General features: G+C 41.7%; 1 protein-coding gene across 2 annotated transcripts in view; it reads left to right on the top strand.

Moving 5' to 3' along the window:
* ube3d (ubiquitin protein ligase E3D) overlaps positions 1 to 27,105 on the top strand; it is a 153,037-nt gene that overhangs the window by 92,308 nt on the left and 33,624 nt on the right. For both annotated transcript variants that reach the window (XM_060856830.1, XM_060856824.1), the window contains one exon: positions 13,301 to 13,439. In XM_060856830.1, coding sequence (XP_060712813.1) covers positions 13,301 to 13,439 — 139 coding nt within the window. The remainder of the gene's footprint in view (positions 1 to 13,300; positions 13,440 to 27,105) is intronic.

Genomic DNA, 27,105 nt, shown 5'->3' with positions numbered 1-27,105 from the left:
TGAACCCCTCTGTTTCCTCCCACAACAGTGACAGGGTCCCCCTTATCTTCAGCTACCATCCCACCAGCATCTACATCCGGAGGATCCTTAATCACCATTTCCGTCACCTCCAGCGTGATGCCACCACCAGGCACCTGTTCCCTTCCCCTCCCAGTCAAACTTCCACAAGGACTGTTCCCTCTGGGACATGTGGTCCAATCCTCCTTCACTCCTAACACACCCTCACAACATCAAGTCACTTTCCTGTACAACTGCAAAAGGTGTAAACCTGTCCATTTACTTCCCTACTCCTCGGTATCCAACAGAGCAGACACACCTTCCAGATGAAGCAGTGCTTTACCTGCACTTCACTCAATCTAGTCAATTGCATTCGCTGCTCACAATGCGTTCTCCCCTATACTGGGGAAACAAAGTCTAGACTGGGCGACCACTTCACAGAACACCTACATTCTTGCCGCAAAAACGACCCTGAGCTTCTTGTTACCTGCCACTTCAACATAGGACCCTGATCCCTGGCCAACATCTCTGTCTCAGGATTGCTGTAGTGCTTCAGCAAAGCTCAGCGCAAGCTGAAAGAACACCTCGTTTTCTGCTTGGGAACCCTGCAGCCTTCTGGACTTAATATCGGGTTCACCAATTTTAGGGCTGAAGCACTTTCTCCCATGTCCTTACCCCAGGCCCCACAAACCAGGCCTAGTCATCACATGGGCTGCTGTTATACACAACCCATTGTCAGCCACTAACTGACCCATTCACAGATATTCATTCTCCCAGACTGACCTTTACCTAATCCTTTATCCAATTATTTTTTTCTCTCTTTGAGTTGTTGTGTACCATGTACAATATGCACTGCAGAAATTCACTAAAGATCTTTAGATCGTGTGTCCTAAAATCATAACCACTTCTATCTAGAGGACAGGGTCAGCAGATATGTGGGAGCACCACCACTTGCAAGTTCTCCTAGAAGCCACTCACCATCTTGACTTGGAAATATATCGCTGTTCCTTCACTGTCACTGGGTCAGAATTGTAGACTTCCCTCCCATATGGACTGCGGCAATTTAAGAAGGTGGCTCACCATCAAGAAGGCTGCAGCCAGGGACGGCCAATAAATGTTGGTTAACCAGTGCTGCCATGTACCATGAGTGATTAAAAAAAATGACTGAGGGACGTCTAGATTTATTATAGAATTACAAAGCGCAGAAAAGGCATGGTAGCTCACTATCTCTGGGCAGGATCATCTACACTAATCCCACTTTCCAGCACTTGGCACATAACCTTGAATGTTATGACACTTCCAAGTGCACATTCACATACCTTGTTAAAGGTTGTGAAGATTTCTCTCTCTACTACCCTCTGAGACAGTGCATTCCAGATTCCAGCACATTCTGTATGAAAAATCTCTTCTTTACATCCTGTATAAACCTCCAGCCCTTCACCTTAAAACTATAGCCCCTTAATATTGAACTAAGGTGCATTTATAGGCCATGTGAGGTACAAAGGTACCTGGGTACAGGGTCTTCAGTGACAGATTAGTTACAATGTAACAATATCACCAACATATGGCGCCATCTTAGGTACAGAGTACCCAGGTACAATCCTTAGTCACAGAATAGAGAAATGAAAAAAATAACAGTTAAATTACAGTTTTACACCGTACAGCCATAGGTCAGAAAAACAAGAAGCAAAGTTAAAATGACAAATATCACCGTCTCTCTCTCCAAGGGCTGTCTGCAGAAGACCAGCACAGGGGACCCTCCATGTGGTCTGACTGCTGGCTGCTGCCACAGTCCACGCTGGACTGCTATCGGCACCCTCCATTCTGTGTTACTCGTCCCTGGTATCCCCGCTCCAGGTCGCTGCTCCTTGGTATCCCCGCTCTGGGTCACTTCTCCCTGGTATCCCCGCTCTGGGTCGCTGGTCCCTGGTCCCTAGTATCCCCGCTCTGGGTCACTTCTCCCTGGTATCCCTGCTCTGGGTCACTTCTCCCTGGTGTCCCCGCTCCGGTTTGCTGGTCCCTGGTGTCCCCGCTCCGGTTCGCTGGTCCCTGGTATCCCCGCTCCAGGTCCCTACTCCCTGGTATCCCCGCTCCAGGTCCCTGCTCCCTGGTATCCTGGCTCCGGGTCCCTGCTCCCTGGTATCCTGGCTCCGGGTCCCTGGTCCCTGGTATTCCCGCTCTGGGTTGCTGCTCCCTGGTATCCCTGCTCAGAGTCATTGTCCCCTGGTATCCCCGCTCCGAGTCCTTGGTCTGTTGTATCCCTGATCTGGGCTGCCGACCCATTCCACCCTGTCATGACCTTAAATCTTATTCAGCTCCATCAGTTGCCACCTCAGCTTTCTCTGCTCTAAAGAAAACAGCCTCTCTTCGGAACTAATCCCAGGTAACATCCTGTGCATCTCCTCTCCAACCCCGCCAGTGCAATTTCATCCTTCCTGTTGTGTGGTGATTCATACCTCACACAGTACTGTACTCCAGCGATGCCCTAACCAGAGTTCTGCATAGCTCCAACATGGCCTCCCTGCCCTTATGATCTGTGCCAAAACCGATAAAGCCATAAGTTACACTAGTCACCTTGTTAACCTGTCCTGGTATCTTCAGGGATGTGTGACCGTTCTTGTCAGCCTCACAGTATGCTGCCATTCAATGAGTACTCCCTTGTTTTGTTACTTCTTTCAAAGTGCGTCATCTCACAACATTCAGGGTTAAATTCTATCCACTGCTGATCTGCCCATCTGCCCAATCTGTCTGTATTTTCCTCTAAATTAAGACCTTCTTCATCACTGTTAAGCACCTGGCCTATCCACAAATGTTATTAGTGTTGATCCCTTGACCCCACCCATTTCTTATTTGTGTCGTCAATATACCACGAACAATAAGGAATCCAGTACTGATCCCTGTGGTATACCACAGGACACCAGCCTCCAGTCACATAGCCAACTATCAACCACCAGCCTTTGTCTCCCGTCACTAACTCATTTTGGATCCAGGTTATCCAGGAACCCATGTGTTTTCATATTCTTTATTCATGTCCTGTGTGGGACCATGGCGAAGGTTTTGTTGAAATCCAAATAAACTACGTCAATTGCACTACTCTCGCCTGCACATGTGATCACCTCCTTGAAAAACCCTCTTGGATTTGTTCGCATTACCTCCCTTTTAACAAAGCCACATGTTTGAAAATTGGAAGTCCCCTTGGAGCCTTGGCTTCCTGCATTGTGAGAGGCAAAGGTGGTGCCAAGATTCAGTTGGTGGTGGGTAAGAAGGTCGCATGTGTCCTTCGCATCATGATTTGCTCAGGGGCAGAGGAAGAAAGGTGGCAGGAGTCCCACACGCCATTCATGTGCCCACCTAATTAAATGTGTTAAATTTGCCACACAGGATGGTATCAGAATGCTCCGTGTGAATGACCTTACATCAACTCTATGACTCTAAAAGCAAGTTGTCTTTTAATCTCTTAAATTTAATGTTTTCTGTGACAGAATATTTATGTTTTTGCAGCAAGTTTGCACGTGGGGTACAGACACTCTTCTCTGTTTATCAGTCTTCAACCTCTCCTCATATTTGTTTAGTCTATGACACACGGCATGGGTTTTCTTGGTTTGCAAGTCCAAAGGCTTATACTTTTTGCCCTTGTGGAATTTTCTCAAGCTGTCTTTTTGTGTCTGACTGATGAGAACCAGGACTCTTGCAATGGACTTCTGCACAATACAAAGTTTGGACTGGTTTGGATACAGCTCCTCCAGTTCTTTTAGCCACCCAGAGCTGGGAGAGTTTGACCTTGAGGCCATCCAACTGTTTCGGTAACTCCTCTTATCTTGCCATGCAGATCATGTGCCTCGATTTTTGCCACTTTCTTGGGCAAGCTCAGGAAAAGCCAAAATTTAGTTAGTTTGGATTGACAAATGGTCTTTGTTCAATAACGAATGCTAACAGTATTCTTCACGAGTTGTCACACACGCAGACTGTTATTTTAATGGCTGGATGACTTGGCCCTCCTCCAACTCTGCACTACCACTGCCCTCCCAAACAATAACGTCCACCTCCCCTACCATCCTCTGCCTCCCCCACTGCTGTAAATCTCTGCGATTACTGCTCTCACCAGAATGGATAATGATGATATTCTGAGCAGGTGGCTGAGTTTTCCACTAAATTAAACACACAAACAGGGAGTAACAGAACATATGTTCTGTAAGTGAGAGTACCCAGTGATTGTGTTGCTAGCCATTTTCCACATTTGGATGCAAGAAAAGAACAGCATTGTAGAAACACATTTTCCCAGTTCCAGTTTCTGGCAGGAGTTTCTTGACTGAAAAACTGGAAGAACTGCGGATGTTGGAAATCTGAAACAAAGTCAGAATTTAATGGAAAATCTCAGCTGATCTGGCAGCATCCGTGGAGACAAGTAAGAGTTATTGTTTCGAGCCCAGTGTCCCTTCCTCAGAACGAAAGACCCGACACGTTAACTCTGATTTCTTTCCACAGGTGCTGCCAGACCTGCTGAGATTTTCCAGCAAAAGCTGATTTTGTTCCAGTTTCGCGTGTGGCATTTTATGCTCAGTTTGGCCAGCCCACTTCCCCCATAAAGCAGCTCATGTTATAGATTCATTTCAATAGTGGAAGAAAATGTGACCTTCTGGAAATCCTGGCCCTTGGTCCTAAACATCTGCATGAGGTCAATTTCTAAATTCTGCTGTTCTTGAACAGATGGCATGGATTTAGCTCACTTTATGAAAATCTCTGTGATGTTTCTGGATCAGGAGGTAGGTTTGTTCTTTGATTTTCCTTTACAGAATAATTAGTTTAGTGTGTCTCAGGGCAGCATAGTTGCTCTGCATCCTTTGGTTCTGAATTTGATGATTAGTAAGTCTGCAGGCTTATACTGTATTTGAATAGATCAGTTTTAAAATTGAACGACATAGGTTTGCTCAATTATGTAAACTAGACTAACTGGCTGAATCTTTCTGTAAAGTATAATGTTTTGAGGTAACTATTAATTTGCAGATCAGTAACATTGCATTTGACTGTTGTTGGATTCTCTACTTCAAGTATTTCCAAAGAACATTGGGTAGCATTAGGAAAACACGGCATCACAACAGGGTTATCTAATGGATCTAGATTGCAAAATTACAGATGATACGCTTGTATGGCAACAAAATGGAGCAATCTTTATACTTTCTACAGTTTTACTCTTGACTGAGGAGGTTCAGTTTTGCAGGGAGGCTTGTTATCCAGATGTAAATCCCCACATTGTGCGCAGTTTTGGGACCGATATCTTGGGAAGGATGTACTGGCCTTGCAGAATGCTCAGAGGAGGTTCAATAGAATGGTCCCAGGAATGAAATACTTAATATATGAGGAACATTTGAGGATTCTGAGTCTATACTTGATGGAATTTAAAAGGATGAGGAGAGCTCTAATTGCAACTGAATGGCCTGGACGGAGTATATGTTGGGAGGATGTTTCCGTTGGTAGGAGAGATAAGGACCCAAAAGCATAGACTTAGAGTAAAGAGAAGACCTTTTAGAACAGAGATAAGGAGAAACTGCTTCAGCCAGAGAGTGGTGGATCAATGGAATTCATTGCCACAGAAGGCTGTGGAAGCCAGCTCATTGAGTATATTTAAGACTGAGATAGATAGATTCTTGAATATCAAAGGGATCAAGGATTATGGGGAGAAAGTGGGAGAATGTGGTTGAGAAACGTATCAAAAATGATTGAATGGGGGAGCAGATTCAATGGGCTGAATGGCCTAATATCTGCTCCTATGTCTTATGGTCTTATATTCTAAGATATGTAAATAAATCATAAAATCATAGAATCCTACAGTGTGGAAGCAGGCCAATCAGCCCATTGAGTCCACATTGACCCCCAGAAGAGCATTCCACCTGATCGAACCCCATTCCTCCCCCAACCCCCTTCCCAATTCCTGTAACCCTGTATTTCCCTTGGCTAATCCACCTAGTCTGTACTTCTTTGGACTGTGGGAGGAAACCAGAACACATCGAGGAAACAAATGCAGATCACGGGGAGGTGATGCAAACTCCACACAGACAGTTGCCCAAGGGTGGAATCGAAGCCAGGTCCTTGGTGCTGTGAGACAGCAGTGCCAACTACTGCTTGGGGTAGTACAGAAGTTAAATAGTGCCGAAATGAAACACAAAGTTGAAGCTTTTCATCTTGCGCTCATCAGGACAAGGACCCAGAAACAGACTCTGAGGCAAAAAATGTACCATTTTGTACAGAACGCGAAGAGGGTGCTGATTAGTTGAACCATACCTGACTAATCAAATTGACGTGCATGATCTGAGAATTGAGATTGACAATTGACTGTTCTTGCTGTATCTTATGTCAGTGATGGCTAAACCAATCAGTACCCTCTCTCATTCTGTCTGAAATGGTGCTCCTGCTTTCAAGTCCTCTTTATATCTGACAATTAACAAGATCCTTTCATACCCAAAGTACAATGACATTGCAGCTATCAGAGTACAAAGGGTATAAGTGTATCCTGAAAAACAGTATGCAACAGAGTAGGTGCCTGGGATTAGAGCAAAAAAACTCAAGATCAAAAACAGCCACTGAACTGCGATGGGGAAAATGACCTATTGTAACGCAGTCGCTGTTATTAGAACCAGCTCATCAAACATGGGCGTCCTGGGCCTGATGAGTACACAACAAAATGCTTCAACTGCTTGGCTGCTTTTAGCAATGTTCATACTCCACATTCTCTCTGATAAGAAAAAAACAACATCAAGCTAACTATATCATGTTGAGCAAAAATAAATAAACATGAAAATAAAATTGGTTACCATGGTAAGGGCCCTGTATGAATCTGTTCTCTGTCTCTCTAACATTGTTACTCTTCATGCCCATGTTTGATGAGCTGGTTCTAATAACAGCGACTGTGTTATGAAAGGTCATTTTCCCCATCTCCGTTCAGTTGCTGTTTTTGATCTGGAGCTATTTACTCTAATCCTAGGCACCTACTCTTTTGCAATATCATAGTGCATTTCTTTTAGGGATACACTTGTATCCTTTGTACTCTGATAGCTGCAATGTTGTTGTAGTATTGAGTATGAAAGGAACTTGTTAATTGTCAGGCAATTATATAAAAACATCTTACATAGCTTGTGTCCCTCTATTTTTTTCCACTTTTTAATAATGGGCCGCATTCTGTGGCACCCTGTTTCAAAGAGATTGCCAAATCCCGCTGTGGAGAGGTCATTCTAACATTTCACTGACTGAGGGAGACTTCTTTGTTTTTAAGATACAGAAGAACAAAACGACAAAATGCAACCATTAGTCAAATCTTATTTACTAAGATTATCTGACGATATCAAAATTGTATTTGTAAAGTCCCCCGATGTTTCAGCTGTTACAGAATCAAGCTGTTTGGCTTTAATGAAGAGTGGGAACTTCATTTTGCATTCAACTGGCACCCAGTAGAGCTGTTGTTGCAGGGTTTAAATAGTAATTAATTACTTGTGTATCTGATCAGGCAAATACGAGACTGAGACACAAAAATATACTTAAATCAGTGGCCAATTCACACAATGTTTGAAAAACCTGAATATAGATATTTAGATCTTTAATAAAAGACTCTCAAAACTTAATTCTCAACATTTGGTCAGTTATAGAAAAGCTAGAAGTTACATTGGGAACAACCTCTCTTTAAAAGATTAGCAATTATAGCTTTAAGCATTTATTATTTGCAAAAATGTTGTGCATGAATTACAATTCATTTTCTTCACTGAATTGACTTTACATTATTTTCCCTCTAATTCCTTATTCCTCCTCTTTTTCAGTTTCCCTGTGCCACAGCTGAGAGGCAGAGTCAGTGACTTTCACCTTGATCTTTGCCAGTGCTGTTATATGTTCCATGCTAAGAAATACATGAGATCAGTGTGCGATGACTCTCATCCAGTTTTTTCCTCCTTAATGTGAAGAACCACCAAAGCAGTGACACCTCTGTATAATTGATAAGTTGACCATTTTTCCTCTTTGGAATTCTTAGACTCATCTAATCACTCCATGTCACAACAATCTAATGTATGAGCTTACAACTTGGTCATTATTTTGACCCCTCTGCCCCGAAAGATGCTGCTTTGAAAAAGTTAGGAGATTTTTTTTTCCCAAAGAGAGGCACTGGTGTAGTGGTATTATCACCGGTCTAATAATCCAGAACCTAGGCTAACATTCTGGGTAGATGGGTTCGAATCCCTTCATTACTGATGATGAAATTTGTGTTTGATAGGAAAATCTGTAGATTTTGGTGGCCGTGTAACTACTGTCCTTTGTTGTGAAACTCCATCAGGTTCAATCATGTCTTTTAGAGAAGAAATTTTGCTAACCTTACCTGGTCTGGCTTACATAGAGTCATAGAGATGTACAGCATGGAAACAGACCCTTTTGTCCAACCCGTCCATGCCGACCAGATGTCCCAACCCAATCTAGTCCCACCTGCCAGGGAAGAGACTTTGTCTATTTATCCTGTCCGCGCCCCTCATAATTTTGTAAACCTCTATAAGGTCACCCCTCAGCCTTTGACAATCCTGGGAAAACAGCCCCAGCCTATTCAGACCCTCCCTATAGCTCAAATCCTCCAACCCTGGCAACATTCTTGTAAATCTTTTCTGAACCCTTTCAAGTTTCACACCATCTTTCCGATAGGAAGGAGACCAGAATTGCACGCAGTATTCCAACATGTGGCTCCAGACCTACCGCAATATCGTTGATTCATGATGGAAGGGTAATAACCGCGGACCTAGTCAGTAATGCCCATATCACATGAATAAATAAAAATGAAGTGGCCAACTTCTGGTGTCCCAAACTAACACATGTTCTTCAAGTCTAAACCCTGGTAGGTGAGTGTTAACAGGGCATTAAACTATCCAATGTGGATCATTAGTGAATAGTGTCCAGTAGTTTTGAACAATTTACGTCCATACCATGGCTGTGTATTATGAAAATATTCATTGAATCAAAAATGAATGAAATTGCAATTTGGATCTCTTTGCATTTTGGAAGCTTATACAAACATCATCATTTCACAAATCCAGACCTTGATTTTATCAGTTAAAATTTTGAGGTTCTGAACATGCAGTCAATTAAATAGAGCGTCAAAATTTGTTTTCTATTTAAAAGCATCATTGAAATATTAACTGTTACTTCAAGCATTTAAATTAATGTGTCTGTAAATGGAGCTTTGCAATAATCATCTTGTTACTATTTTTTAAATGTGCAATTGAGTAATCATAGTTGCTCATTTTTTGAGTGAGAATTATCAATGAAACTAAATTGTTTAATCTAATGTCCTTTGCTGGATTATAGAAGTATTAAACAAGTTAATTTAAACTTCCAAGAATTAATAATCTATTTAATCTTTACAGTAGGGTGACATTATCTTTCTAATCAGACCCAAAGCAACTTGTCTTAAAATACACCTAATTCCTTGTGTGTTGCAGCTTTAAATAGAGTTGGAATATGTAAATTCTTCTCTATTTAAAGAAGAGGCTTTAAATAGTCACCTTTCAAAATGCACAAGAAACAAAATTAAATCTAGGTACCATTGTGTCTTATCTATGGTTATTTAAATTTCTAATAAGTTCTCATGAAAGATGAAATTTAATTTACATGGATCTGCTTCACACTTATTAATATAAATTAGGTCATTTAATAGATCATATTTATACAATACAATACACCTCAGGAACAGGCCCTTCAACCCATTAAGCCTGTGCTGATTCCCAGTCCTTAACCTATTAGTTATTGCCGATACCTAGTTTTGATCCCTCTCTTTGCCTCCCATTTGTGTGTCTATGAAGATATGCCTTAAACATTGCTAATGTGCCTGCTTTCACTACTTCCACTGGCAGAGCATTCTGGGCACCCACCACCCTGTGGGTGAAATATCCCCTCCGCACTTCTCCCCTAAACACTCTCCCTGTCACCTAGAACCCCGTGCTGTCTTGTAGTTGACTTTTCCACCCTGGGGAAAAGTCTTTGACTATCCACCCTACCTATGCTTTTCATAATTTTGTACACCTCTATCAGGTTGCCCCTCAGCCTCCATCTTTCCAGTGTAAACAATCTGAGTTTATCCAACCTCTCCTCATATCCAAAACCCTCCAGCTCAGGCAATATCCCAGTAAACCTACACCCTCTCCAAAGTATCCATGTCCTTCTGGTAGTGTGGCAACCAGAACTGCACGCAATATTCCAAAGCTGCATGCAATATTCCACAGCTGCAACATAGCTTGCCAACTTTTACATTTGCTGCCCCGGCTGATGAAGGCAAGCCTGCGGTATGCGCCTTTACCACTTTATCCCCCATGTTGCCACTTTCAGGGATCTGTGGACCAGTACTCCCAGATCCCTCTGTATATCAATGCTGCTCAGGATTCTGCCATTTATTGAATAATTTGCACCTGATTTTCATCATTCAAAATGAATTGTCTCACGTTTTTCCAGATTAAACTCCATCCGCAATTTCCCTGCCCAAATATCTGATCTATCTATATCCCGCTGTATAGTTGACAATCCTCTTCAGTATCTGCAACTCTTTGGTATCATTCACAAGCTTACTAATCAAAGCATGTATGTTTTTATCCAGATTACATTAGAAGCAACAAAGATCCCAGCACTGATCCCTGCGGAACACTATTGGTTACTGATCTCCATTCCAAAAAGCACCCTTTTATTACTGCACTCTGTCTTCTATGACCAAGCCAGTGTTGTATCCATCTAGCCAGCTCACCCTGGATCCCATGAGACTGTACCTTCAGTATCAGCCTGCCGTCAGGTAGCTTATCAAATGCCTGACCAACTCCATGTTCACCACAACCAGTGTCCTTCCCTCATCCATCATTCTTGTCACCTCCTCAAAAAAAACTCAATCAAGTTGGGAAGACACGACTTTCCCTGCACAAACCTATGCTGCCTACCACTAACAAGCCCATTTGATTTCCAGTGTGAATTATTCTGTCTGTGAGTATCTTCTCCAACAGCTTCCCCACCACTGACATGAGTGGAAACAAGTCCACACTGACCCTCTGAAGAGTAACCCACCAAGACACATTCCCTTACCCTATTACTCTACATTTACCCCTGTACACTCTGGGCAATTTAGAATGGCCAATTCACCAAATCGGCACATCTATGGATTGTGGGAGTAAACCGGAGAATCCGGAGGAAACCCACACAGACATGGGGAGAACGGCAAGCGGAGCTGTGTTATCAGAGATCAGTTGATAACTGATGCACAATATGTTCATTTAATTGAAATGCTTATTGCGTAAAATGTTTTGGAGCAAAAAACCATAACCCGGTTTCTCTGTATTTTAACTGACTCACCTCCTAAGCAGGGGTGAAAAGAAAGGGCGCATCTACTGCTGGCATTTTTATTGGATTCAGGCAAAGAAGAAAGAACAAGAAAATCAGTTGGAGAATGGGATGTGAGTTTGACTCACCTTCTATAATTCACTTTCCTCTTTTTTATTAATTTTTCCTCAGTAAGGAACCTTGGGGCAGTATTTTCTAAATTAAAGGAATTCTATTGAGCGCACATTCTTTTCTGCAATTGTCCAATATTATGAGAAGTGTCGTTTATTATTTTCAATATTGCTTTGTTTCTGAACAAAGCAGTGCTTTGAGGAACAAAGGAACTGTATTCCTGTTTTTGCCTGCTTCTTTCTTCTGTCCTGGAACCTGCAGTATATTTTATATTCATTCGTAGAATGGAAATTTGTTCATTGTCAATCCTGAATTGCACCTAATCACTGACTTGAGAACAATTGCATTGCTTGCCAGGTTATTTCAAAGGGCTGTTAGGAGGTCATGTTACTGTGGGCTTGAAGTCATTTGTAGACCACACCATAAAAGAGTGACAGATTTTCTTCACTGAAGACGATTTGTGAACTAAATCGGTTTTAAGATCATCTGTTGTGGCCTTGTGGTAATAACTGCAGATTTCATGTCGTTTTTAAGTTTGAAAAAAAAATTCTGTGCAATGGTAGGGTTAGAATTCATGTGTCCAGATTTCTAATATTGTCTCTGAAGGAGTAGTGCAGTATCTGTGTGTGTGCTTGTGTGAATTAATATTTTGAGAGGGTTGGTGGAGGGTTGTTGCTGTGCTTCATTAAACAGTGATTCAATGATTTCATTTTCCAGAAAAAAATGGAAATTGAAATTAACTGGAGACTCAAATTAGTTTCATTAATCGTGTACAGCTGCACTAATGAGATTTTTTTTATTGAACGAGACATTATTTCTAGTTTTTCAGCATACATTTATAAATTAATTTAGCATCGTCCAAATGAGTGAAATTATGGACTTGATCAGACTCTGATCTTTTGCAATGCCCAAGAATAAATCACTGCCCTGGATTTGCACTTGGATTCCTCTTAGAGTCATAGAGATGTACAGCATGGAAACAGACCCTTCGGTTCAACCCGTCCATGCCGACCAGATATCCCAACCCAATCTAGTCCCACCTGTCAGCACCAGGCCCATATCCCTCTAAATCCTTCCTATTCATATACCCATCCAGATGCCTTTTAAATGTTGCAATTGTACCGGCCTCCACCACTTCCTCTGGCAGCTCATTCCATATCCATACACAGCTCATTCTGTGTGAAAAAGTTGCCCCTTAGATCTCTTTTATATCTTTCTTCTCTCATCCTAAACCTATGCCCTCTAGTTCTGGACTCTCCTACCCCAGGGAAAAGACTTTGTCTATTTATCCTATCCATGCTCCTCATAATTTTGTAAACCTCTATAAGGTCATCCCTCAGCCTCCGACACTCCAGGGAAAACAGCCCTAGCCTGTTCAGCCTCTGCCTGTAGCTCAAATTCTCCAACCCTTGCAACATGCTTGTAAATCTTTTCTGAACCCTTTCAAGTTTCACAACGTCTTTCCAATAGGAAGGAGACCAGAATTGCTCGCAATATTCCAACAGTGGCCTAATCAATATCCTGTACAGCCGCAACATACCTTCCAACTCCTGTAGTCAATACTCTGATCAATGAAGGAAAGCATATAATTTGTTTTAACTTAGATAAAAAAGTGTTTACTTGAAATAAATTTGTGCATTTGAATTCAACTATAATTTATTCCCAACCTATTTAATGCAAATTGTTAGATGCATAATTTATATATGTGTGTACGTAAATTCAGAATATGTTGTTGTGATTACCTTTTGCTCAGTAATTTATCATGGTTTTAATTAGAAGTTCAGTCTTTGAAATATTTGCTTGGACGTTTCTAAATATTGGCTTTTAAATAGGAGCTTTTCTTTCTTTTCAGGGTAGAAGAGAAGTGGGAGAAGAATATTTCTGTACACAGCATGACCCTTCCAGTGAACACTTGCCTGCAGTTGTTACTCATCCTGGCTTCATCAACTGCCTCTCTCCCTCCTTCACTACAGAACATGAACTCTTTCAAGGTATGTTTGGATAAAATGATTTGTTTTGAAGTACTTCAGTTTAAAATGTAACCGTGCTGCAATGGCACATGTCAGCAGGCACTTGAGAAGTCATATTTGAATGGTTTATTGTGGCATGTTTGCACAGATTGTAATTGTAATGTTGAAGAGGTTGAGACATTGCTGGCCATCTTAGAGTTCTTGGCCTACACTGATCACTGAACACGGTGGACAGGACATTTGCACTGACCCCTGTTTTAAATGGGTAGGGACTCAGTTTGAGCATTCAGACCATCCCATACCTCTCAATAGCTTCTCTCTTGCAGTCAGTGTAGTCCAACTCGTTGATTGTACCCAAGTCATCTCATTTTGTCACATTTCTTTTCTGCTTTTTCCATAATCTTTATTTTCTGTGCTTTCTATTGTAGCAAGGTCCCTAAATTTTTGTACAGACCCACTATCGCTCTCTGGTGCCAATCCAATTACTTTCTTTATTGGTTTTTCTAATTGCATAACTGATGTTACAAATCTGTATCCTTAAATCTGTCTGCCATTTCAAAACATTGTGAAATTTATTTTTGGTATCACTTAAATTTGCTTTCTGTTTCGAACCACGTTCTACTTTACATATTAACCTGGTTCTCCTGAATTTGTACAATCTGCCTGCTCCCCTAAACTGCCTCTGCCAACAACCCTCTATTCTTCCTGTCAGTTTTACTGTGCCCCTAATTAATGCCATCAGCAAATTTTCATATTCACCCTTTAAGGTTTGTCTCTCAGATCACCTGAGTACAGAACAAGGTATACATTGCCAATCTTGGAAGCATTCATTTACTCCCATTCTTCCTCCTGCAGACATCCATTTCCTTGTATTTCATGAATACTTTAATCTGTTAATTGGCACTGATCCAAGAGCTTTTTTAAAATTCTAGATGGTTCAAATCACTGGATTCCTTTTGTCTGCACATGGTATGATTTCCTGTAAGAATTTGATTCGAAGAGTTGACCATGACCTACTCTTTACAAATGTGAATTGACACTTATTAGCCCATACCGTTTGCTAGTATTATCCCTTGTTGTTATCTCCAGCAACTTCCCTGCCATAATGTGGGTTCCCTGATCTGTAATTACCTGAACTACTCCTTTCTGAATGTGGCTGTGATACATATTATATTCTAACCCTTTCGCACAACCACAGTCTTTCAAATGACTTTGAGACATTATGGTAAATTTTTTTGTTGTCTCAGATCAACATCTGACGTTGGCATCAGCATCAAGACACACTGTCTGAATGATCAGTCATTTTAAACCCTTCTGCAATTTTTTCTTTGTATCAATTGGAAGTGTCTCCACATACTCCTCTGATATTGTGCATTTTTCTTTTCACCATCCTCTGACAGAGCTGCTGTCCTGATCAATATTTATTACTCAAGTGACATCATATAAAGTCGTTAATTCATTGCTGTTTGTAGGACCTTTGTTTCTTTCCCAATACTCCAGCTTAGGCTGAAAAGGGAAATCATGTCAATCACTCTCTTTCTGAAAGATGTAAATGCCTTGGTGAGGCTACAGAGGAGATCTGTTTTTATGGTATTGGAGAATAGGGATTTCAGTTTCAGTTACGTGTAGAGATTAGAGGATGAGTATAAAGGTGGTAACTGTTTCTGTTGCCAGTGACTAGAAGACATTACATACATAAGGTAAATAGAAAAACAAAAGAATCTGAGAAACAGGAAAATTCTTTGAATGCTCCACTAATCAAGATGATCATGGCTGATGATCAATACTGAAATCTTCATCCCGCCATGTTCCCTTTAGCCACAAGGACTGTACCTGCCTCCTCCTTGAAAACACGTAATGTTTCATCGTCAAATTCTTGCTGGGGTAGTGAATTCCTGAAAAGGTGATGTTGTTCTGTGTCAGAATAACAGAATGGGTATCTACTCTTTTTTAACTATACATGTGTGTATAATACATATATATATGTATTTTTTTTAACATGAGCTTTAGATTTTTTTGAATTGGGCAGAATTTAATAAGCTGAGATACAGCTAGATGCCCAGGAGGATCGTTAGTGACTTGTGACAGAAGCCTGCCCCGTAGCTATAAGATACTGTGGGCAGGTTAGATTGATACAGAGCAAGGAAGTTCATTCTCTTGATGGGAGAAACTCCCATCCTTCAGAGCTGCCAGGCAATCTGCTTGGCCAGCAACACCAGCGACTCTGTTGTGGTGAAAATGCCAGAAAAAGGAGGATCCCAGGTTCTTCCCATCTCTTCTTCTCACAGGGGCAGACTGTAGTTCACACTCGGAGTTCCTGGAGGTAGCTGTCAAATTAAATAACCATCTATCTTCTGTGAAAGCTGAGTTAGGAGTTGCTGGTGTTTGGGAATCTACAGTGTGCAGATTAGGTCAAGTAAACACAGGCCTGTTATTGTGTTTATGTTTAGATAGACAGTGTATCCCTGTGGTCACGATGTTGGGAATGGGAAAAAATGGATTATTGTTGGGAGATGAGGGTGTTGGCAAGGGTGTCACTTACCCTTTGGGTGGTAGGCATCAGGGAACCCTGCAGGGCAGTGTGGGGGGGGGGTGCGGTGATGTGCTGTTGCTAATATGGTCTACTTTGCAGCTTAACTGTGGAGAGGATTGTGTAAAAAGTGCATAAACCCAATGGCACTGTCCAGTTTGTCAAGATGCCTCTTGCTGAGATATTTGTATTATCGATAGTCACAGGTGAGGTGCCGGAAGGCTGGAGGTTGGCTAACATGGTTCCACAGTTTAAGAAGGGTGGTAAGGACAAGCCAGGAAACTATAGAGCAGTCAGCCTGATGTTGGTTGAGCAAGTTGTTGGAGGGAATCCTGAGGGACAAGATTTATGTGTATTTGGAAAGGTAGGGACTGATTAGGGATAGTCAACATGGCTTTGTGTGTGGGAAACCATGTCTCACAAACTTGATTGAGTTTTTTGAAGAAGTAACAAAGAGGATTGATGAGGGCAGAGTGGTAGATGTGATCTATATGGATTTCAGTAAGGCATTTGACAAAATTCCTAACCAGGGAGACTTGTTAGCAAGGTTAGATCTCATGGAATACTGGGAAAACTAGCCGTTTGGATACAGAACTAGCTCAAAAGTAGAGGGTTATCTTTCAGACTGGAGGCCTGTGACCAGTGGAGTGCCATACGGATTGATGCTTGAAAATGAAAGTGAAAATGTGTTTTCTCCTGAATTATAATGTAGAACTTCATGAAATAGGAGTTATAAATTTTCTCCTATGTGTATAGTTACTTGTAGATAGTCAAATGAGTTTGTACGGTAACTGAAGAGGAAAAGGGTGATGGGTGAAAATAGGCATTAAATTAACATATGTATATATGAGATCATGGCAATGCGTAAGGTGGCATAGGATAGCAGAGGGGAAAAGGGGTCTATAGAAATGTGTAGAAGGTATTAGGTGGAATAGATACAGCCTGGGCAATGTGTTGGGTGAGGTGGAGTATTGAAAGCGTGTGGAGTGAGAGCTAGGGAAATGTCTTCTATTTCTCCTCTTCTGGAAATGCAAAATATCTCTCTGGACCTGGTCGTGGGACAAGTTCAGTGAAGATAAGTTACCCCTTTTGTGAAAAATTATACATCTGCATAAGAAGTGCACAAACTCATCAGGACTGTCAAAGTTATCGAGGAATTATCCAAAGATGCTTGCAGTTTTAAAGAAAATGCAGCATTTCAGAGTGGATGCTTTGAGCTGCCTCTTTGTGGACAGCTCCAACTGTTTATTGAATGGGAATGTTTATTGGCTTAAAGGTTTCAACACCTAAGTGAAATGTTTGTTTTCATAAGGGATTGGTTGAAGCAATGTATTGGATGGATTAGCATAATTGAAGTCTTATTTTGTTACAATAGTGACATCGTCAAGAGATATAACTTGATTTTACTTTCAGCGTGCCTTTTGAATTCTGTCAGCGGATGCATTGACATTGAAACGGAAAGACAAAATGTGGTGGGTGGTGGCTGTGATTTGACACTGACTTGGTAAAGGAGCTATTAAGGAGTGACTCAGAGATTATTGGGGATGAGGGTCCTTCAGAGATGAGTCGATTGGCCCTTGTAGATAGGAAGATGGACATAGGGTAGCGTAGAGATAAGAGTGGCTACTAAAAGATATAGTTAGGTTAAGTGAATGGATAAAGATCTTGGAAATAGAATATAATGCGGGAAGATGTGAAATAGTGAATTTGGTGGGCAGAATTAAAAAGAAGCATTACTTAAAAAAGATGTGCAAGGCAGGTTATTTTACATAGATGGTGGTAGGTACGTGGAACATACTGCCAGGGAAGGTGGTAGGAGCAGATACGATGGCAATTAGTTTAAGAGGCATATAGGCAGACACATGAAACATACAGAGAATAGAGGGGTATGGACTATGTGCAGGCAAATGGGATTAGTTTAAAATGGCATCATAGTCAGCACAGGCATGGTGGGCCAAAGGGCCTGTTCCTGCGCCATACTATTCTGGGGTCTGAGCTCTAAATGGTGAGAGAAATTGCAGAACTTTAAGATGCAAAAGGACCTGAGTGTCCTATTGCATGAACCACAAAAGGTTTATCTACTGCTACAGTAAGCAGTTAGGAAATGACGATAACACAGAGTTTCCAGAGTGATGTAAAAAGAATAACTGGGTGAGCAAGAAGTTAACAGGTGGGATATTATGTGGGAAAATGTGACATTATTCATTTTGGCAGGAACAGCAGAGGAGCTGAATATTATTTATTGGAGAAAAGACTGCAGAAAGCTATGAAACAGAAGAATTTGGGAGTCCTTGTCCATGACTCATAAACAACTAGCATCCAGGTTCAATGGGTAAATGGAAGGCAAATAGAATGTTGACCTTTATTTCAAAGAGAATGGAGTATAAATGTAAGGATGTTTTTCAAGAACTGTACACTGCATGGGTCAGACTACATTTGGCATGCTGTGAACAGTTTAGGACCCGCTATCTGAGGAAAGGTATTATGGCATTGGAGACAATCAGAGAAGATTCACTGAGATGATACCAGGTATGGAGGGACTGTCTTGTGAGGACGGGTTGAGTAAATTTGATCTGTACTTGTTGGAATACAGGAAAGTGAGAGACAGATTTATTGAAACATACATGATTCTTAGGTGACTCAGCAGGATAGATGCTGAAAGATTGTTCATGAAATAACTCCACAGAGGCCAATATGCCAACACCAAGTCACCCTCTATTTACACATGGAGAGTCCTTGACACTGATTCAGCTGCCTCGGAGCCAGTTCTCAGAGTGAACTGAACCTCTGACACTCCTGTTTTTTTTTAAGCTGTGCCCTTCACATCAAAGGGCAATGCTACACTCCACTTTATTTTTTTTTCTTTTTCTTTTTTTTTCCCCTTTTCCACCACACTACCGCCTAACTGCGGTAGTGCTTATTTTCCCCAGCACCCATGGTGTGTGTGTGCAGGTGTGAGACACGGTGAGAGACACAAAGTGCACAAATCTTTATTTAATTTCCACCACCAGGAAGAAAGGAAACACCCGAGTGGCCTGTGACAAGCAGTGCCCTTCACATCAAAGGGCAATGCTGTGTGAACACTCCTGTTTATTTTTTTTTTAAACAGGGAAAATACCCCAGTGGTCTGTGACAAGCAGTGCCCTTCACATCAAAACATTCCTGTTCTTTTTTTCTTCTTCTGTTTTTTTTTCTTTTTGGTGTGTGTGAGCAGGTGTGAGACACAGTGAGAGACACAAAGTGCACAAATCTTTATTTAATTTCCACCACCAGGAAAAGTAGGAAAACACCCGAGTGGCCCGTAACAAGCAGTGCCCTTCACATCAAAGGGCAATGCTGTGTGATCAAAACAGTGAAGGGGAGGGCAAGGACGACACTCCTGTTTATTTTTTTATTTTCTTTTGACAAGCAGTGCCCTTCACGTCAAAGGGCAATGATAGTCCTTTTTATTTTTTTTTCTCTCCCGAGTGGCCTGTGACAAGCAGTGCCCTTCCTGTTTTTTTTTGGTTTTTTTTAACCCCCACACTACCGCCTTACTGCGGTAGTGCTTATTATTTTTATCCCCAGCACCCATGGTGTGTGTGTGCAGCTGTGAGACACAGTGAGAGACAAGGTGTACAAATCTTTATTCAATTTCCACCACCAGGAAAAGTAGGAAAACACCCCAGTGGTCTGTGACAAGCAGTGCCCTTCACATCAAAACATTCCTGCTCTTTTTTTTTCTTCTGTTATTTTTTTTTTCTTTTTGGTGTGTGTGAGCAGGTGTGAGACACGGTGAGAGACACAAAGTGCACAAATCTTTATTTAATTTCCACCACCAGGAAAAGTAGGAAAACACCCGAGTGGCCTGTAACAAGCAGTGCCCTTCACATCAAAGGGCAATGCTGTGTGATCAAAACAGTGAAGGGGAGGGCAAGGACGACACTCCTGTTTATATCTGTCAGCCAGGGCTCCCTGATTGGACCAAATTCACACCTGGCTGACCTCATTTACATTTATGTGAGGAATAAGAGAATGGTCAGAGAAAGATTAGGGCCGATCAGGGATAGCATAGGGAATTTGTGTGTGGAGTCTGAGGAGGTAGGGGAAGCCCTAAATGAGGTTTTTGCTTCTGTCTTTACGAAAGAAACGAAGTTTGCCGTGAATGAAACCTTTGAAGTGCAGGTGTGCATGTTGGAATGGATAGAGATTGAGGAATGTTGTCAAACATTAAGATTGACAAGTCGCCAGGCCTGGACCAGATTTGTCCTCGGCTGCTTTGGGAAACGAGAAATGCAATTGCTTCGCCACTTGCGAAGATCTTTGCATCCTCACTCTCCACTGGAGTCATACCTGAGGACTGGAGAGAGACAAAAGTAATTCCTCTCTTCAAGAAAGGAAATAGGAAAATCCCTGGCAATTACAGACCAATAAGTCTCACGTCTGACGTCTGCAAGGTGTTAGAAAGGATTCTGAGGGATAGGATTTATGACCATCTGGAAGAGCATGGCTTGATTAAATGCAATCAACACGGCTTTGTGAGGGGCAGGTCATGCTTCACAAACCTTATTGAGTTCTTTGAGGATGTGACTAGAAAAGTTGATAAGGGTCGAGCTGTGGATGTGGTGTATATGGACTTCAGCAAGGCATTTGATAAGGTTCCCCATGGTAGGCTCATTCAGAAGGTCAGGAGGAATGGGATACTAGGGAACTTAGCTGTCTGGATACAGAATCGGCTGGCCAACAGAAGACAGCGAGTGGTAGTAGAAGAAAATATTCTGCCTGGAAGTCTGTGGTGAGTGGTGTCCCACAGGGCTCTGTCCTTGGGCCTCTACTGTTTGTAATTTTTATTAATGACTTGGATGAGGGGATTGAAGGATGGGTCAGCAAGTTTGCAGATGACACAAAGATTGGAGGTGTCGTTGACAGTATAGAGGGCTGTTGTAGGCTGCAGCGGGACATTGACAGGATGCAGAGATGGGCTAAGAGGTGGCAGATGAAGTTCAACCTGGATAAATGCGTGGTGATGCATTTTGGAAGGTCGAATTTGAAAGCTGAGTACAGGATTAAGGATAGGATTCTTGGCAGTGTGGAGGAACAGAGGGATCTTGGTGTGCAGGTACATAGATCCCTTAAAATGGCCACCCAAGTGGACAGGGTTGTTAAGAAAGCATATGGTATTTTGGCTTTCATTAACAGGGGGATTGAGTTTAAGAGTCGTGAGATCTTGTTGCAGCTCTATAGAACTTTGGTTAGGCCACACTTGGAATACTGCATCCAGTTCTGGTCGCCCTATTATAGGAAAGATGTGGATGTTTTGGAGAGGGTTCAGAGGAGGTTTACCAGGACGCTGTCTGGACTGGAGGACTTATCTTATGAAGAGAGGTTGACTGAGCTCGGACGTTTTTCATTGGAGAAAAGGAGGAGGAGAGGGGACCTAATTGAGGTATACAAGATAATGAGAGGCATAGATAGAGTCGATAGCCAGAGACTATTTCCCAGGGCAGAAATGGCTAACACGAGGGGTCATAGTTTTAAGCTGGTTGGAGGAAAGTATAGAGGGGATGTCAGAGGTGGGTTCTTTACTCAGAGAGTTGTGAGAGCATGGAATGCGTTGCCAGCAGCAGTTGTGGGAGCAATGTCATTGGGGACTTTTAAGAGACTACTGGACATGCATATGGTCACAGAAATTTAAGGGTGCATACATGAGGATCAGTGGTCAGCATAACATCGTGGGCTGAAGGGCCTGTTCTGTGCTGTGCGGTTCTATGTTCTATTACAATCATTACATTTTCCCCTTGTGGGAGAGTCTAGGATCAGAAGGTATGATCTTAGAGTGGTTCCTGTTTACTGGAATTTAGAAAAATATGAGACATTTGATTATCCAGAAAGCTATTGATGGGCTAGATGTGGTGAGGATGAGAGCTATGAGTCATTGTTTAAGGATTTGATCTCGCCCATTTAAAGCAAAAAATAAATGGGATTTCTTTCTCACAGAAAATCTTGGGTCTTTGGAATGTTCTTCCAGAAAGGATGGTGGAAGATTAATCTTTGTCAGAGCAGCATTTATGGGCTGAATGGCCTATTCTGTTCTTTGTTCATTTATAGAAGGATATAGATTGGTACAGGGGCATGATGTGCCATGTGGTGTAGGAACAGAGGTTTAGCTTGGCGTAAGGGTCATGAAGTGCTATAAGATTGAATGCAGGAGCAAAGGTTGGTAAGATGGGCATGTTTGGGGAATGGAGAGTGGAGGGGTGAGAACAGGAGGGATGCTTCTCATTTAATTTCTGTTTCGAAACTTGGAAAACAGTGCTTTCCACCCAGCTAACCTCGAGAGCCTCAACTTTTCCTGGGTCAACTGACCCAACTCCCAACCCTTCCCAGATTGAAGCTGGGAAGCGTGGGCAGCCCCTGTTAAAGGCTGGGTGTGCAGAGCTGGTCTGCCTGTGCCCCTGGCCCTGGACTGAACATTGGGAACTCTGTGTTCACACGTGGAGAATTTAATGGCTGCGCAAGATCCACTATTGCTTTAATAACCATGAAGAAAAAGGAAACACCATTATGGAAAAGACAAAGAGGAAGTTGCAAGGAAACATGCCACCCTAATGTACATGCCAACAAAAGATTTGTCTTTAATGACACAGTATCTCACGAGCAGTCGATTTACTCAATGTACCGTCAGGAGTGCTCTTAGTTTATCTGTTTTAATGTTCTCTTATGTAATCTGTGAATACAAATGTGAAGCTCAGTCTGAAAATCTGATTCCAGTTTTACAACTAAATCACAGCATTGATCGTGCAATCTTGTTCACAAAACCAAAGTACAGAATTGTTTTACAGTTTGTGGGATTTATAAGATTATGCTGACTGATTTTGCTCCCATGCCTCGTTTAAAAATTAGATTATGCTTATGTTCACACCTTTGAAATCATTAATCCGGTATTATTTGACAATGCCATCTGTAAGTAAGTACTCAGTAATGATATTCTACATGCCTGCTTAAATATCGTATCATTTTACATCAAAATTGATTTTAATTCTGTTTCCCCTGCTAAGTTCCAAATGTAATATTACAGCTTCAAATTAAGTTTATTATGCAGCTGAAGAAAATATGAATCACTACACAAATCTGTTTTGTTCCTCACCACAAGAACCAAAAGTACTTTGATGCTCCTTACATAGCAGGCTATAGGGAAATTAAAGGATTATTTAAGGCAAGAGTAATTTTTTTCTGTGTTTCTGGTACTTTAACAAAAGCGGTTTTTTGTTTATTTTCCCAAAAGCTATCAAAAAACTCTTAGAAGGGTAATCAAGATACCATAAAGGACAGAGTTACTGTTTCCTATATCTATTTAATGGAGAGTGAAATATCAAACCACCCACTTTGATACCAATTTTTTTTTTATAAATCTATAATTTAACTTAATTACCCATGTATGAATAATGACCTTTCTCTTCACATATTACATTAGTAGATGCAGTAAATCATTCCATTGGCTCTTGGTGGTGATAATGCAGCAGCAAATATTGTCCCTTTGTTACACCAATTGCCGTTTTAACTCTTTGTCGATTCTTTACAATAGCTGTTATCAATTGGGGAGATTTTGTTTAAAAACCATGGATCAAAGATTATCAAAACATGACAACTTTTGCAGAAAGCATAGGTAAAGCAAATTTGATCTGACTGGCCTTAACATCCCAAACGTGTAGACAGGATAAAACATTAGCCAGAGTTTCAACTCCTGGCTGTAGGCTGGTCATTGCTGGAGAGTGTCCTGCATGAATCGAAAGTGTTGCACTCATTTAGGCTAAGATATGGAGAAAGTGGATCAATAAAACAGTGGCCCAAGAACCATCAGGTGCACATTAGGTTAGCTGTCTTATAATATCATGTATTTTTCTCAAACAAGGTGTTTTCTTATCTTTTTATTTCACCTGGAATCTTCCAACACCTTATCTATTAGTGAAAGCACGTCCCAATGTCAGTGCAGTGCATGTACTACTCTGAGACAGATGACAGAAAGGTTTGAAAATATAATCAAAACCCACAACAGTGCCTTGGGTAAATGCACTGAGACAAAAGCAAGATCCTAGTATCACCTTTATTCCCTCCCCCTATATTATTCATATTCTAGTGAGCTTTCTCCAAAGGTGGGTTGATGTATTTCAGAATTACGTATGTCTATCTTGTGTGTAGTCCATGGCTACAAATCATTGCCCATATTTATTCGCAGGACTTCTGGTTGTGTGCTTTAATTTTGATTGAATTGAGATAAAAAAAATCGAATGAAATCAAAAGTTCCCATGTATATGTTTTCTTAGGTCAGAACTATGGCAGAGTGCTAGATCATAAAACCTTTGATATGGGAGTCGCATTTTGTCTGATAACCCTTTTGTAAGTTGCTTTGAGATATTTTGCTGCTTTAAAGATGCTTAGATTAGATTAGATTACTTACAGTGTGGAAACAGGCCCTTCGGCCCAACAAGTCCACACCGACCCGCCGAAGCGCAACCCACCCATACCCCTACATTTACCCCATTACCTAACACTATGGGCAATTTAGCTTGGCCAATTCACCTGACCCGCACATCTTTGGACTGTGGGAGGAAACCGGAGCACCCGGAGGAAACCCACGCAGACACGGGGAGAACGTGCAAACTCCACACAGCCTGAGTCGGGAATTGAGACAGCAGTGCTAACCACTGTGCCACCATGCCGCTGTGGAAATGCAAGATTTTATTGCTGATCTTGAAAGAAAAAATACAATGTGCAATCAATATTTTCCTCACTTTGTAAAGCTAATTGTTATACATTAATTGTGACCTCAGCGTTTGCTCACATGTGTTATCCCAGAACTGAAATACCATAATGCTGATGTTTTTATTCTTGATTTTGAATCCATTATTTTTGGGTGTACAGCAGTATTCATTTTGCTTATCAGCAAAGTTATTTCATTTGTTGAAAGTCACTGACTGGAATATTTTTGACAAATAAGTCTTTAATAAGCACGTAGAGCTGAATGCTTTTTTTCTGTTGACATTATGTCAGACGCCTGAAGAATGATTAGTCACATTTGTAATTAACTTGCTTTTCAAGTGTGCAGAACCCATTTAAAAGACAACTTATTTTTCACATTTTATGATGAAATTCAGCCAGGTATTTGCGTTTGTACCTGTTGTGGCAGCAGTGAAGATTAAATCAAGTTGCTAACTAATACCAGAGTAGCTTTTTGATAGCTACATAGCACCTTTCAAAAGTTCTCACAAGAGTCTATCATGATGGCTCAGTGGTTAACACTGCAGTCGATCAGGACCAGGGACCTGGGTTCAATTCCCACCTTATGCAACTGTCTGTGTGGAGTTTGCACATTCTCTCGTGTCTGCGTGGGTTTCTTCCAGGTGCTCCAGTTTCCTCCCACAGTCCATAGATGTGCTGGTAAGGTGGATTAACCAAGCTAAATTGTCAATAGCATCCAGGGATATGCAAGGTAGGATTCGCCATGGGAAATGCAGGGTGGGCTTGGCTGAGATGTTCTTTGGTGGGTTGGTGTGGATTTGATGGGCTGAATGGTCTGCTTGTACACTGTTGGGATTCTGTGATCCTGTGATTGTTGCGCTCCATCTCAATGAACTCTGGTGCCTTATCCACTTTGGTCTTTCTGGACCTTTCTTTAAGGTGTTGACTCACTTGATCATATTTATGACTTACTTTCACCCACCATCTCCCTCCTGCACTATCACTCTGAACTGGATCATGGATTTTTCTCTTTCTCCTCTTTAGTGACTACCTCTAGCTCTTTGTGAGATCAACTATAAGTATGGTATTAATTTCCACCTTTCTGCTGTACTGCCCAACTGGTTCTCTAAATTTCCACATGCTGTTTGACTGTTACTCCAATTCTAAATCCTGTTGCAAGGGAATAGGCTAGAGCCCTAAAGACTGAGCTGCATAAAGTACCAAGGTGATATCCCTAGGGGTTTCAGGGAAGACACTCTAACAGGTCGATTTTCAAAGCTGGTCAAGTACTGGCTGCATGGACTGTCAATGTCAGGTATGTGCATTTTGTGGTACATAGGCAATAGACATTGGGGGAAGGAGTAGGCCATTCTGCCCTTCGAGCCAGCACCACCATTCATTATGATCAAGGTTGATCATCCTCAATCAGTATCCTGTTCCTGCCTTATCCCCATAACCCTTGATTCCACTATCCTTGAGAGCTCTGTCCAACTCTTTCTTGAAAGTATCCAGAGACTTGGCCTCCACAGCCTTCTGGGGCAGAGCATTCCATACACCCACCACTCTCTGGTTGAAGAAGTTTCTCCTCAACTCTGTTCTAAGTGGCCTACCTCTTATTTTTAAACTGTGTCCTCTGGTTCAGGACACACCCATCAGCGGAAACATGCTTCTTGTCTCCAGAGTGTCCAATCCTTTAATAATCTTATATGTCTCAATCAGATCCCCTCTCAGCTTTCTAAACTCAAGCGTATACAAGCCCAGTGTCTCCGGTCTTTCAGCGTAAGATTATCCTGCCATTCCGGGAATTGACCTCGTGAACCTACGCTGCACTCCCTCAATAGCCAGAATGTCTTTCCTCAAATTTGGACACCAGAACTGCACACAATATTCTAGGTGTGGTCTCACCAGGGCCCTGTACACCTGCAGAAGGACCTCTTTGCTTCTATACTCAATTCCTCTTGTTATGAGGGCCAGCATGCTATTAGTTTTCTTCACTACCTGCTGTACCTGCATGCTTGTTTTCATTGACTGATGTACGAGAACACCTAGATCTCGTTGTACTGCCCCTTTACCTAACTTGACTCCATTAAACTGCATCTGCCATGCATCTGACCACTCACCTAACCTGTCCAGGTCACCTTGTATTCTCCTAATATCCTCCTCACATTTCACCCTGCCACCCAGCTTTGTGTCATCAGCAAATTTGCTAATATTACTTTTAATACCTTCATCTATAGAACTCAGAGTCATGCATTTATATGTCCTTTAGACCCTGCAGCAACTCTTCAAACCTCTGTCCTCTTGACTCACTGTCCATTTCCATTGTGAAATACATTGAGACTTGTTTTTCAGTTAAAGTCAAGCTATTCAGGCTTACTGTTCTAGAATCTTAATAAGTTATCTTTGAGGAGCCCTGTGCAAAATGTAAAACAAAAAGCC

This window comes from Hemiscyllium ocellatum, chromosome 3 (genome assembly GCF_020745735.1).
Source record: "Hemiscyllium ocellatum isolate sHemOce1 chromosome 3, sHemOce1.pat.X.cur, whole genome shotgun sequence".
Classification (NCBI taxonomy): Eukaryota; Metazoa; Chordata; class Chondrichthyes; order Orectolobiformes; family Hemiscylliidae; genus Hemiscyllium; species Hemiscyllium ocellatum.
This window is presented reverse-complemented; position numbering and strand designations above follow the sequence as displayed.